This window comes from Mus musculus, chromosome 9, assembly GCF_000001635.26.
Source record: "Mus musculus strain C57BL/6J chromosome 9, GRCm38.p6 C57BL/6J".
Taxonomy (NCBI): Eukaryota; Metazoa; Chordata; class Mammalia; order Rodentia; family Muridae; genus Mus; species Mus musculus.
The window spans coordinates 111,431,880-111,445,710 of NC_000075.6; the positions used below are offsets into that span (position 1 = coordinate 111,431,880).

Below are 13,831 nucleotides of genomic sequence, written 5' to 3' on the forward strand. Positions count from 1 at the left end.
ATGGTTCTGTGTGGTCACATCACCGAGTGTGTGAAGAAAACAGAGGGTAATTTTCAGGAATGGGTTCTTAGCTTGCACCGTGGCTTTTATGCAGGGCAGGGTTTCTCTTGTTTCTGCCATCTGTGTATTCCAGGCTAGCTGGCCCAAGAACTTCTAGGTGATTCTCCTGTCTCGTGGTAGGAGCATTGGGATTATAGATGTGTGCCACAGCACCCATCTTTTTGTGTGTGTTCAGAGAATCTGAACTCGGATCTTCAGGCTTGTGCAGCGAGCCCTTTTGCCCAATGGCCCTTTACTCCAATCCTGTTCACTTTTGAGACAATCTCACTATGTAGCCCAGGATGTCCTCCATCTCTCCCTCCTCCTGGCTCAGTCTCCTCCTATCTGGAATTACAGCGATAGTTTACAAATCGGATGTTCTCCTCTTTCTGTGTAATCTGGAGCAATATTTTGCCCAATGTTTTCAAGGGTGGACGCTCACTCTGTGAACTTGATAAGGCATCTGAGTTTTCTAGTGGCAGCTCTGGTTACTTAAGGCAAGGTTTTTTATGCTATGTGAAGTCAAGAAAATGGATTATAAACATTGGCAACTCAAATATTCTCCACATACACTGTGAAGGAAAATTATACTAAGCAAAATAGTTGTGGCCATGCACAGAGACGATGCCAGGAACTCTGTGTGGTTTCATCCGCACAGATGTTACTGTTTTATTTATGCTTCTGTCTTTATCTTTTTTATTTATTTATTTTTTAAAGGAAACAGTAGACTCACAAGGGAAGATGTAAAAACCTGGCAATGTCAGCTCAAAATACTGCTTTCACTTCAAACGTAACAAATGATAATTTATTCTGAGCCAAAGATGAATGGCTAGGATCTGGGAACAAAGTTTCAGGGTGTCCCAAATAATGTGTGCCAATGGGGTAAATAGTTAACTTGAAATTAGTATAGTCATATAACAAAAGTCATAAGTCAAGGCATTTTCAGATGCCATCTAATGACTTTCTTAACTTTTGGGTTGGTGGAAGCTATGGTTTGTGGAGGTTATGCACGCCAATAGTTTTTTACCTGATAACAAGAAGCACGCTGGGGCAGACACACAGGTGGACAATGCACGACTACTAAAGGGGATGAAGATAGCCCACAACAATTTGGTTCTGGATCTGGCAATATTCCAAAGCCCCACAGCCACGAAGCTCTCTCTCGTTGTTTGGGCTTGCAGAATCTTGAGCACCAGTGTGATTTTCTTCTGGGAACATCAGCACATAGCAGTCAACTCACCAGACCTGACTCTGTCTCAAAACCCTGTGGCCAAATGGCAGGAAATGACGTGTTCTTTTCATCCTTTCAAAGTGAGACACAGTGACAGAGCCTTAGGAATGGGGCCCCCAGAATAAACCACATGTTTCAATATAAAATTGGCAAATTAATAATTAATGGCTAGGAAAAAATACCCATTTCAGAAATAGCAACCTTTCTGAGACCAGGAAGAGAATCATGAAAGAGCAGGCACATCAGCCATGGCAATGTCATGTCCGGAGAAAGACTGTATGTGTGTGTGTGTGTGTGTGTGTGTATGTGTGTGTGTGTGTGTGTGTGTGTGAGAGAGAGAGAGAGAGAGAGAGAGAGAGAGAGAGAGAGAGAGTGACTTAAATGCTTCTTATTCAAATGTGAGGGCAGGAGTTCATTTCTTCAAAACTGGTAGGTGTGGTGGTCCCACTATAATCTGAGGGCTTGAGATCGAGAGACAGGAGGTCCTTTTGGCAAGCTGGCTAGCTAGATCAGTCAAATTGGCAGGATGCAGTTTAGTTAGAGAACCTGCCTCAGTAAGTCAAGTGGATTCTACCAGTGAGCCAAATGGACAGTGATTAACTTCCAGTCTCTACTGCATGCATACACATGCACACACGCACACACACACACACACACACACACACCACTCATATACCACACACATTCAAAGAAGAGGAAGAAGAGGAAGAGGAGGAAAAGGGGAAAGGAGGAGGAAGAGGAAGAGGAGTAGGAAGGAGCAGGAGGAGGAGGAGAAGAAGAAGGAGGAGGAGGAGGAAGAGGAGGAGGAGGCAGCAAACATTCATCTGTGTCCAGAAAAAGTGACAACGTATTTCAGATGTGTTCATTAATTCCTACTACATGCAGCTGACTTACCAACCAAATGAGAAGAGAGATTACAGGTACTCACTCAAATTCCATGTTTTCTCCAATGTAGGGTAGCAGTTGATTTCTTTGTCTTTGAAATCTTTCAGTGCAGTGGACTTTGGTCAATTTGATCAATTTTGATGAGTCTTCAAACCAGACAGACTACCTTGCTAACTACAAGATAGGTAGGAAGCAATAGCTGGTGGGATTACCAGTGGCCCAGTCAGCTGTCATCCCCAGGGACAGATCCAAGTGGCCCTGATATTGTCACTCTTCTTCCCACCCTCTTTTACATCCCTCTATTGGCAGTGCGGGCCAGAACAATTTATGGCCGATGGCGTGAGCCTGAACCCTGGCCTGGCAGAGGTGACGCTTAAGCAAAGGTTTCTCAGAAACAGGTGGGCAGGATAGGAAAAGAGATGGAAGTCAGGGAAAAGCAGGGGGTGTGCTCTCCCTGGGGCCTTGAGTACCCACAGTCAGTGTCGTGTCCAGAGGTCAGAGGTCGAAGAGTCTTGCAAGCCATCCTAAAATGGCTTTAAATTTGGACTCTTATGAGTCACTAGAGGCTCTTAAGTGGGAGATTGTGCAACAGTGTAGGTCAGTAAGGAGATTTCCTTAGCTCTGCTAAAGCCAATGACCTGGGGGAAGGCTGAAGTGGAGAGATGCAGAGATGTCAAGGATCTGACTGAGAACGTTCAGAAAGCTTGAGCAGGGCCAACTGAGTGAGTGGGGCAGAGGAAGGGACAGCAGAGCGCTTGGTGATGGCGTTGGACTTGACATTAATTCATAGGTTTATGGCCTGGATGAGTTAAATATGATCAAGGATAAAAGACAGGCAGGGGTGGGGACAGCTTTCTGGATATACTGTAGAAGGCTCCTGTGGGATGTCATTCAAGATGGGAATGAAAATCAAGGGCTTAGATAAGATCATCCAAGAAGAGTATGCCAAAGACAGTAAGAAATCCCCCAATAGTCGTAAGATTTAAGGGGCACCAGAGAATAGCAAGCATGTTTGCTTATTTATTTGTTGTTGTTCAAACATTTTTTCTACTTTTACTTTATGTGTATGCATGTGCATGGTGCCCAAGGAGACAAAATAGGGTGTTAAGGACAGTTGTAAGCTGTCATGGGGTACTGGGAACATAATCTGGCTCCTTTGCAAGAGTAGAAAAGGCTGAACCATCTCCCTAGTCCCTGGTTTTTGTTTTTGTTTTTGTTTGTACTTTATTTTTGGTCAGCGTCTCCTATAAACTCAGTCTGGCCCCAGGCTTATAGAAATCTATGCGTTGTTAAGAAGGATAGGATTAAAACGGACAGGTTCCAGGACGTCAGACCAGAAGAAAATTTAATGAACAAGAGGAGACTGGTCATATCAGCAGGGTGAAGGAAAAAACGGATAGAAATGGTTTTCTGAGACATCCCATAGAGACAGTTCGGGGCAGTAGATCCAAGCTAGTCTAAAGAGGACAGAAGGCAGTGGGTATGTACAGGAGAAGTAGTCTCTTGGGCTGGTGACTAGCTGCAGATGTAGCTGGGGTAGAGTATTTATTTAGCTTGCATGCAGGCAGCCCTGGGTTTTAGGCTCACTGCCACATTCATTGAGCTATATCTCTAGTCCTCTGTTCCATGTAGTACATGCCTGTGTTCCAGACACTTGGGAGGTGGAGGCAAGAGGATAAGAGGGCCAAAGCCATCTGCTGTTACGTGGGAAGTTTGAGGCCAGACTGGGATACATGAGATCTTGTTTCAAAAAGAGAAATGATAATGAATGGGGGGGGGGGCAGGCAGATGACAGACAGAGACAGACAGACAGACAGACAGACAGACAGAGACAGATTTCAAGTTTCGCTGGGGAGATGAGGATGATGGTAGTGGTTTCGGGGAGGAGACATCTAAGAATATTCTGTCAATCTGATGAGGAGACCAAGTGCCCACTGCAGGCTCATTAAACAAGTGAGCTCTGTCACGGGAGAGTCCCCATTTTCTCACTTTCTGAAGCTCCCATTGGGAGTCTCTCCCCACCTCCATGTAATTCTGGGAACAGAGAGTTTTTTTCTTAGAGGTTCCATGATCTCCACCAAAATCTCTCTTCTAAGTTACCCTTAAACACACAGTGGCATCCCAGTCAGGGTAGTCTTCCAGGAAACATCTCCAAGCCCCTCCTCAACAAAGATAATTAGAATACATATGCTGGGTGGGGGTCTTCTTTCTCTGGAGAAGGCAGATCCTGAGACACGCCACGGTGAGGAGTGTTTCTGGGTAAGGCCTTGCTGCTTTTGAAAGACTTGCAAGTAGAGAGACCCAGTGTTGAATTGAGAACCCTTTTGATCACTCTCTCATACTATTTATTGGGGCAGAGTCTCTTGAACCCAGAACTTAGCTGGACAATATGGCCGGTTATGTAATCTAGCTTCCCCTGAAGATCCCCCAATCTCTGCCTCTGAAACTGGGAGGGTGAGTTGTGATTCCAGCCTGGTACTGAAGTAGGATCTGGAGATCCAAACTCTAGCGCCCAGCCCTGTGTGGCCAGTGTTCTAACCACTGAGTGGCCCCCCTCAACCCCTACTCCAGCCCCCTAAGAGATTTCCTTAGACATCCTTAAACGCCTTTGACTCTTCTGCTTAACTGGAGCTATGAGTGAGCTTACTTCCTGGAGACCAAAGTAGCCCTATGCCTTGGACAGGCTCCATGGCCACTGTTGCACTCCCTTGAGCTATGCCAAATTATCTTTAGTTCAGTGGCTTACTGTGAGCATGGAGTTCCTTCTTAGACCTCTATTTTGCATTTAAATGACTGCCTAGATCTGTATTCAATGTTTGTTTGTTTGTTTGTTTGTTTGTTTTGTGTGTGTGTGAAAAATATTTTACTTTGAAGAACTGGCAAAAATATCATTTCTTAGGTAATAGGACTGTAGCAGCTTAGATATACAAGGAAGCATTCTCTTTTAAAAAGGGAAATATACTATTGGCGTAGCTTTGCACTGTCATGTGGGACCCCAACCTCTATTTTATTGGTCTATAATATTTTGGGCTTGTCTTAAAATTTTAAGGCAACCATTTAATCCAAGAAGGCTCCAGTATTGTGGGACACCATATTAGCTAGCTTTTGCTGCAATAATCTTGAGGGACACAATAGCTCAGAACGTAATTGTTTGTAACTATGGGCATTTATCTCTGTCACTTCTAGGTCTCCAGTCCTATGGAGTAGCTCTAAAATCAGGTCAAATGTTAGCTGTAGGTTGATGCTGAGGCCTGATTCATGTTTCTCCATGTTCTCCTTGGCCAGGAGGAGCAGATCCTAGGGAGTGAGTCCAGGAGGATACACATCCAATAGCACCCCATTGGTCATTTAAGAAAGATGGCCACAATGACAGACATGATGCAGAGAAATACTGTGGTTTGAAGGGACAAAGGGTGTGGTTGTGATTTGGATCTTGGATCTTCCCCAGAAGCCTAGGGGTTGAAGGCCTACTCTCTAGCCTGTGGTGGCAGGCCATTTGGGTATGCCAATTAGTGGGAGGAAGTTAGGTCACTGGCATCACACCCTTGAAGTGATACCGGGGCCCCAGCACTTTCTTGTCTTTGCTTCTTGGCCGTCAAGATCTAATAAATAAATCTCTTCCTTCTTGTGTTCTTGTCATGACATGCTGCACCACCACCAGGGCCAAGCAAGCATGAATTGAAACCTCTGAGACTATGATCCAAACAAATATTTCTTCCATTTAAAGCATGAACTCAGGGAGCTAGGGAGATGGCTTAGTGCTTAAGAGTACTCCCTTGTGTTGGAGAGGACTTGAATTTGGTTCTCAGACCCACAAGAGATGGCTCACAAGTTGGTTGTTATAACTCAGGCTCCAGGGGCTTGGACATCCTCTGCAAAAATCTGTGGGCACCTACACCAATGTGCACCTCCCAACACATACTTGTGCACATAATTTAAAATAATAAAAAATAATTTAAAAAATTGGCTACTGGTTAGCTTATGTGTTTTGTCACAGTAATGAGACTATCTAATACAGGTAGGTGGTCTAAGTCTATTAAAAGATGGAACGAGAAATTACTCCTGTAATCTAACATACTATAGATACCATATTTGAATGCCAGGTGAGGCAGGAGGTGGAACGGGACCACGGAAAGCATCTATGAGCCTCAAAACCATTTTGAGAGTCTCACACAAAGCTTCCCAGTTATATTTCACTGGCCAAGACCTTTTCTTATTGGTTAGTTTTGGCACCAGGGCAGCTGGGAAATGCAGTCTTTATTGAGGGTTGCAATGTCTTCAGCTAAAATTGGTGTTCTGTTAATAAGGTGGGGGGGTTGTGAATATGTGAACAGTTAGTTTTCCCCACAGCATGCAGCAACGTGTGGGATAAATGCACTGTGGTGTGTTGTCTTGAGCTGAGAGCTCAAGACCCCTACTGCCGAGTGTGTTAAGCCAAACTACAGGGAAACGATGGTTATCCACCATCAGGTGTTGCTTGACTTCTGCCACACAAGGCAGGAGACTCAGCATCTGATCCCTAAAGCTCCGTCTATTTGACTCTCTTCCCCTCCTGGGTTGGAACCACTGTGTCCTAACTTTGATTCTGGGTGCAAAAAGAACGTTTTGGTGGCGTACCTACAGTTTGGCCTCTGTGCTGCAGGGAGAGGCAGGGTTGCTGGGGTTCCAGACCTCCTTGACTTGGGAGTCACCCACTGAGAGCACTGTAGAGCCTCAAGTCAAAACCAGTCCCCTAGTCCCTTAGCTGGAACAGCCTTGGCAGAGGGAATAGGGAAGGAAGGAGGGAAGGAAGGAGAGAGAAAGGAGGTAGGAAGGAGATATATGAGAGAGAGAGATATGAGAGAGAGAGATATGAGAGAGAGAGAGAGAGAGAGAGAGAGAGAGAGAGAGAGAGAGAGAGAGAAGAGATCCTGTGGGGTACTGGCTGTCCAGCTAGCTCTCCTGGAGCGCCCTGCTTGCTCAAGTTCACTGCCAACTCCACCGCCCCCGGGTGGCCTAGGGCGAGGCGGGGCGAGGCGGGGAGGGGCGGGGCGGGGCGGCGGCGGCAGCGCGGTTGTCAAGCTCGCGCTGAGGAGACTGTCCTTGCGCCGTGGCTGCCGCCAGCAGCAACCTAAAGGAAGAGGAGACCTGGATCGCTCTGTGCAGCGAGTAGTCCCGGCGCCTTCCTGCGCCCGCTTGGCCGCCGTCGGGCCACGTCCAAGAGCTGCCACCTGCAGCCAGGCCGCCAACCATGCCAGCCGCGCCGGTCCTGCGCCCGCCGCCGCCGCCAGCGACCCCCGCCCCGCCGGCACCCAGTCGCCCTGCGCCTCCCATTCCGGGTAAGTGCCCTCGGTGACTGTCGGGAACCCCACTCTGAGCGATGGGGCAGCAGAGGCAGACCCTACGGGGATGCACTGTGCAGGCATGTGTGCAGGCTTGCGATTTGAGTTCATGTGTGCTCTGCGTGAGTCTGTTGTGTGCATGTGTGTACTTGTGCAACCCCTCTACACAACGGGAAACTTGCTAGGGGGTGACACCAGCTTGAGCGGTTCCCCTCTGGGCAATCAGAACGCCATTCCTGGAAAAACATACTGGGCAGGTGCAGGAGGCTGCAGGAAGAGTCACCACAGAGGGAGCTGTCGTTGATTAATCTTCATGGGGGAGGCACTAGTCACCCAGAGACGTCCCTCATTCCATCCTTTTCTGAAAGAACCTCTGTTTTGAAGCTCTAGAGCTACCTCCTTGTCAAAGGTCATCCAAGAGTTGTGGAGAGGTTTACTGAACCCTGCTTTCCAGAGCGCTGTTTCTAGCCAGAGAGTCACAGAAGAACAAAGGGGGGTTAGAAAGAAACAGTACAGGCAGAGTGTTTGGGAATTAGCAGGCTAGATCAGAGCGGGAGAAATAGAACCATCAATTCATTTCAAATATAGCCCCACGTTTTCACTCCTTTCCACGTCTGGCTCTGGGGGCGAGGTGTGGTGGAGAAAGGATGAGGCAGCTCCCGGGCCGGGCAGAGGCGTCTGGGGACACCTTCCCAGAGTATGTGCCTGCTGGGAGTGGGGCTGAGAAGCTGTGGAGGGAATTAGGTTGTTACTTGCTCCATATAGTGAGTCATTTCTCTGCCTCACTCCTTCTGAGTCCAGACCATTCTCTGTCCTCTACTTGATGGTTGATAGCCGTCCAGTGGGAGCTAGGTCCCACTCTCAACCGCTCTTATAACATATGCTGGCATTAAGGAGACTGTTTTGGGGCCTGCAGAGGGGGGTCTGTTGGCTTTTACAGGGGTGATCTACTGGGGCTAGTGTTGGGCTAAGGATCACAGAGAAGCGAGGTTCCCAGAGCTCTAGGTAGGGACACGTTATTCCTGGGGGGGGGGGGGAGAAAGCAGAGCCCCAGGGAGGAAACAGGGCTGTGGAGTGCTGGTTTGTCTACTCCCAACTTCAGCAAAGCAAGTTCTCTGTGATAGTATTGTTAGCGCGATGCCACGGGAGGAAGGGCAAAGGGAGGCAGCTGTGATTTCTGAGTTATACTTACTGACCAGCTCTCTCTCCACAGTCCTATTGTGGCACATTAGAGCCCCGAGTACTTGGCTCTGAGCTGTAAGTCACCCCCTACCTCCACTGGAGGCTGACCTTTGCGCTGCTCAGCTGTTACATGTTCAGAGCAAGGACTGGCTGTAAGTGCACATCTCTCTGGGGCAGCCCCTGACTGACAACTAATGGGTCTTGAGGAGAACATTAGTTAGCTCACCTCCTAGGCTCCTCACTAGGACACTGAGTGAGGCGTGATGTTCTTTGTTTATCATTAAGTTTCTTTGTCATTACATGGTTAACTCCCAAGGATCTTTGAGGGTCTTGCTTCCCTCACTCGGCTTGCTTTTGGGTCTTAGCTGGCTTCTGCAGTTCTCAACCACTCTTTCCTGTGAACAACAATGAATACACTCACTCCCTGTCATAGGGATTCCTCCTTGGGGTCTGATTCTGAGAAACAACAGCAAAACCAACCAACCAACCAACCAACCAACCAACCAACCAACTAACCAGCCAACCAACCAACCAACCAACCAAGGAAACAAACCACAGAACATGGAATCATTTCCCTCCTATTCTAGTTTGCTCTTCTTTGCTGTCATAAACACCATGGCCAGAAGCAGCTTGGGAAGGAAAGGGTCTATTTTAGCTTATAGGTTACAGTCCGCTATGACAGGGAATCAGGACAGGAACTCAGGGCAAGAACCTGTGGACAAGCAGAAGCAGGGGTCACAGAGGAATGCTGCTTAGTGGTTTGTCCCTATGTCTTGGTCTTATATAACCCAGGCTGACTTGTCCAGAGGTGGCACTGCCCACAATGAGCTGGGCCCTCCCACGTTAATCATTAATCAAGAAAATGCCCACAGACTTACTATTAGTCTTATGGAGGCATTTTCTCAATTGAAGGCCCCTTTTCCCAAATGACCCTGGTTTGTGTCAACTTGACCAAAATAACTAACCAGCACATGTCCCCCCTCCCTCCTTCCCTCCCTCCCTGATTTCTTTCCATGTTTGTTTTTGGGAGGAGGCTCTCATGTGAACTAGGCTGACTTTGAACTATATATGTACCGGAGGCTGGCCTTGAACTCATGATCCTTCTGCCTCCACTTCTCGAGTGCTGGGATTACAGATATGTGCCACCATGTCTGAGAGCCTTCTCACTCTTAGTGTGCTTCCTCCTCCCACTGTTCCTTACCAGCAGCATTGGTAGCAGCAGCAGTGGAAAGCCTGCTTCTTCTAGGTCGCCTTTAGGTGAATTCACAGTGCCTCATCTTGGCTCATGGTCTTGGTGCCCAGACCCAGGACTGGCAAACCTCAGCACCATGGCCTCATCAGTGTGCCTTTGGCACAGTGCTCAGAGTTCTGGGTGGGACAGCCCTTGGACTTGGTGCTCAGAGAAGCAAAAATAAAGTGGAGAGTTGTTCTGTTGTCCCAAGCTCTTATATCTCTGTGTGTGCATATGCATGCTTGTGTTTGTATGTGTGTGTATGCATACATGTATGTGTGTATGTGCATGCATGTGCCTGTGTGTGTGTGCATGTATATGTGGGTGAATGTGTATGCATGTTTGTATGTGTATGTATCTATGTATGTGTCCATGTGTGTGTGTCTATGTGTATATGCCTGTGTGTATGTATGAATGCATATGCATGTTTGTGTTTGTGTGTATACATCTGTGTATGTATGTGTGCCTGTGTGTGGGTCTATGTGTGTGCTTGTGTGTGTATGTGTGGTATGCATCTATCTATGTGTGTATATGCATGTGTGTGTGCCTGTGTGTACATGTATATGTATGTGTATGTGTGTTTGTGTGTGTGTGTGTAAAATCTTTCCATTGCCCAGTTCAGGGGAAATTTTTCCTTTCATGTTTCCCATAATGTTTCAGGCAAAAATAGTTTGCTTTTCTCGTTTATAAGAGCCTTAGTGTCTTCCTAAATGCAGCAAAAGAAAGGTGCCTTGTGAACCTCCTACTCACAGGCTGCAGTGGTGCCTCGCCAGGGTGAGTGACCTAGTGTCCTCCAGCTTGGTCTTGGAACCCCTTAGGGGCCTTTTCCACAGCAGGTCTCTGTAGCTGAGAGGGCCGCTTTCCTCGGAGGCCTTTGGTTGGTAGGAGTTCCCCTATTGGGGTCCAGAGGCTTGCTCTATCTGTTTGTGCCCAGGTTTCCCCATCTTCTCAGGTTGCTGCCTGTTAACATCTAAATTCGTTCCATCTTGTGGCAGGCCCTTCTAAAAGTATCTGTGGGGGAGTAATTTGAAAGAGATGTTTCCATGCACTGCCAGGTGGTGTAGGTCAGAAGTGGGAAATCCAGGAGGGTGGAGTAAGAGGACGAAGGCATCTGTCCTGGGAACTGGGGAGGGGCTTTAGGTTCCAATCCTAGGTGTGTGAGGCCTCCCAGAGACCCCAGGCAAGACTTTGAACTTCCCTGGGAATCCTAGAGTCTTCACCTTCCTTTCCTTAATGATAGCCATTCACCTGACCTCATATTGTTTGATGATTAAAGGGGAAATATTTTCATGAACTCATCAAATAGTTATTGAGCAAGCTTATAAAGTGCTTACCTTGGGATGAGAGGCCATCTCCTGGGAACAGCGGCATGTGTGGAGACACCATCGTGTGGGTAGTAAGAGAGAAGAGAGATTAATTCCGGGTCAGTGGAACACGAAGGGTCAAGAAGTCTCTAAAGAACCTGCATTACTCTCAAAAGCTAAGTATTATCAGACGTTTGCGCATGGCGGGTCCCAGTCTGTATGGCTATGGAGTGAGGGCTTTGGAGCCTTTTAGACCTGTCTGGAAATCCTGGCTCTGAAACTTCAAAGTCACATGATCCTGTGACCCGCCCACTCTGAGCTTGTTTCCTTTATTGCTAAGATGGGTATGTTCCAGCTGTTCTGAGGAGACAGTGATGTACAACTCTTACCAGATGCTACAATGGAAGACAATTGAGGTTACCAACATGGTTAGGCAGAAGAGATTCTTTGACTGTACCAAACTTTTAAATAGCTTTGGGTAATTTAACCATCTGGTGAAATAGGTAAAAATGGAGACGTGGATTCAGGATGTCTTGGAACTCAAGATTCCTCTTTTCTTACTGGCACCTACATTCTTGGAGGTGTTTCTTGTTTGGGGACCACACTTTGAATGCAAGGTCCTTAGTCATTTCTTCCCAGGGACATTCTGAACCCTCATGGAGGCTGAGCAGTGTGTGGGACGACAGTAGGCCAACTCAGGACGCTGGGAAGGATCTGGCTAGGACCTGAGCTGAAGACAGCCAAGGGATGCTGTTATTAGAATGTTGTCTTTGGTGGGTGTTGGATCTAATCCAGCTGCTTTCAGATGTCCTAGAATCAGCCCTCCTGAGTCAGTTCCTTCCCACCAAATGGCCTCTCTCATTCTGGCCTTGCGGATTCAGGAACACACAGGTTATTGGTCCTATCACAGTGTGGTGGGCCTGGGATGATCTGATGTTGACATGGATAATTCTAACCTAGGGACAAAAGCTGATGGGCAATGAGGGTGCACACTGAGATTCTAGGTCACTCCAGTCAGAACGTTTGTCTTCCAGAAAACAAATAACAGATGTTGGTGGGGGTGGGGGACAACCTTTATGCACTGTAGATGGGATTATAAATCAGTCAAGCACTCTGGAAATCAATATGGAAGGACTTAAAAACAAACAACCATGAAAATACCACAAGCACGTGATCCACTTATACTGCTCATAAATATGTAACCAAAGTCAATAATCAAAATCAGTACATAGTAGAAATATAATATTGAATGCCTGTGTTTATTGTAGTGCTATTCACAATAATTAGGGTATGGGATCTGCAAGTCCATCAAGGGTGAACAGATAATGGAAACAGGGTGTGTCTACAAATGTGTCTATAATATGTCTATAGTGAATTCAACACAAAGAAAGATGAAACGGAAACAAATTAAACTGGGCATTATCATGCTCAGCAAAATAAGTCAAGGAGAGAGAGGGAGGGAGAGGAAGGGAGGGAGAGGAAGGGAGGGAGGGAGGGTGGGAAAGGGAGAGAGAGAGTATACTGGGTTGGTATGATGGCTCAGTGAAGGTACTTTACACCAAGTCTGATAACCTGAGTCCAAATCCTAAAACCCTCACAACTGAAGGAGAGAACCAATTCACACACGTGTACACACACAAATAAACAGAGTAATAATCTTTTCAAAACAGACAAATAATTTATGTTTTATTTCATCCATGGAATTCTTCCTCTCTCTATTTATTAAATAATCACTTCTTTTTATTTTATGTGTATGGGTGTTTCTCTTATATGTATGACTGTGTCCTCTATGCCTGATGCAGTGGAAACCAGAAGAGGACATTAGCTCTCCTGGTGCTGGAGCTACAGATGGCTGTGAGCTGGTGACTGGATGCTAGCAATTGAACCCAGGCCCTCTGTAAGAGCTGCCAGTATCCTTAACCGCTGAACCACCCCTCCAGCCTCTGCAACTTATACTTTTAAAAGAGTCATGAAGGTAGAAGGGAAGGTATTTGGAAAGAGGAAGTAGACTAGTAAGGAACAAGAGATGGCAATGGGGAGGGGGTTAAATATAATCATTACATTACCTACACACATGGCAGCATCACAACAAAACCCACTCTTCTGCATAATTGGTATGTGCTGATTGCAAAGAGAGAGGGTTAGGAAATAGAGGACAACTTCCTGGTGCGATTGGATCTGAACCAGCTTCTCGGAGCTGAGTTACAGTGGCCAGGGAGGTGGAGGAGAAAGCAAATGGAAAGTGGTATTGTAGGATAAGAGAACTGCACATTTAATGGGAGGGTGCGGTGGAACAGTGTGGAGTGTCTTCATTGAGCTGGGAGTCACCTGGAAGATGGAGTGTGGGGAGAAGGGCTTGGTAGGAATAGAGCTCTGCCTATGCAGCGGTATTAGGAAGGATGGGCTGAGCTGTGCTGAAGTTTTCTTAAAAGCTTAGGTAAGAAAGGCACAACTCTCTCACACTCTCTGCCTCTCACAGGCCCAGCGGGGAGAGTTTCTCCAGCTTACCACCAGGAACACATGTGTGGCTGTGGAGTCACCAGTGTTGACAGAGCATGAGAGTCCTGCCCTCTGGCTCCTGTGCAGTAGATGTATTGGTGGCTATGTCCATAGCCTATTCGCCAGAAGTACAATGAGT

At 47.0% G+C, this 13,831-nt stretch overlaps 1 protein-coding gene across 1 annotated transcript in view; it reads left to right on the forward strand.

The window, feature by feature from the left end:
• Positions 1-7,201: 7,201 nt before the first annotated feature.
• The window catches only part of Dclk3 (doublecortin-like kinase 3), a 50,531-nt gene continuing 43,901 nt past the window's right edge, over positions 7,202-13,831 (forward strand). Inside the window, exon 1 of the mRNA NM_172928.5 lies at positions 7,202-7,473. Coding sequence (NP_766516.2) covers positions 7,386-7,473 — 88 coding nt within the window. The 5' untranslated portion in view covers positions 7,202-7,385. The remainder of the gene's footprint in view (positions 7,474-13,831) is intronic.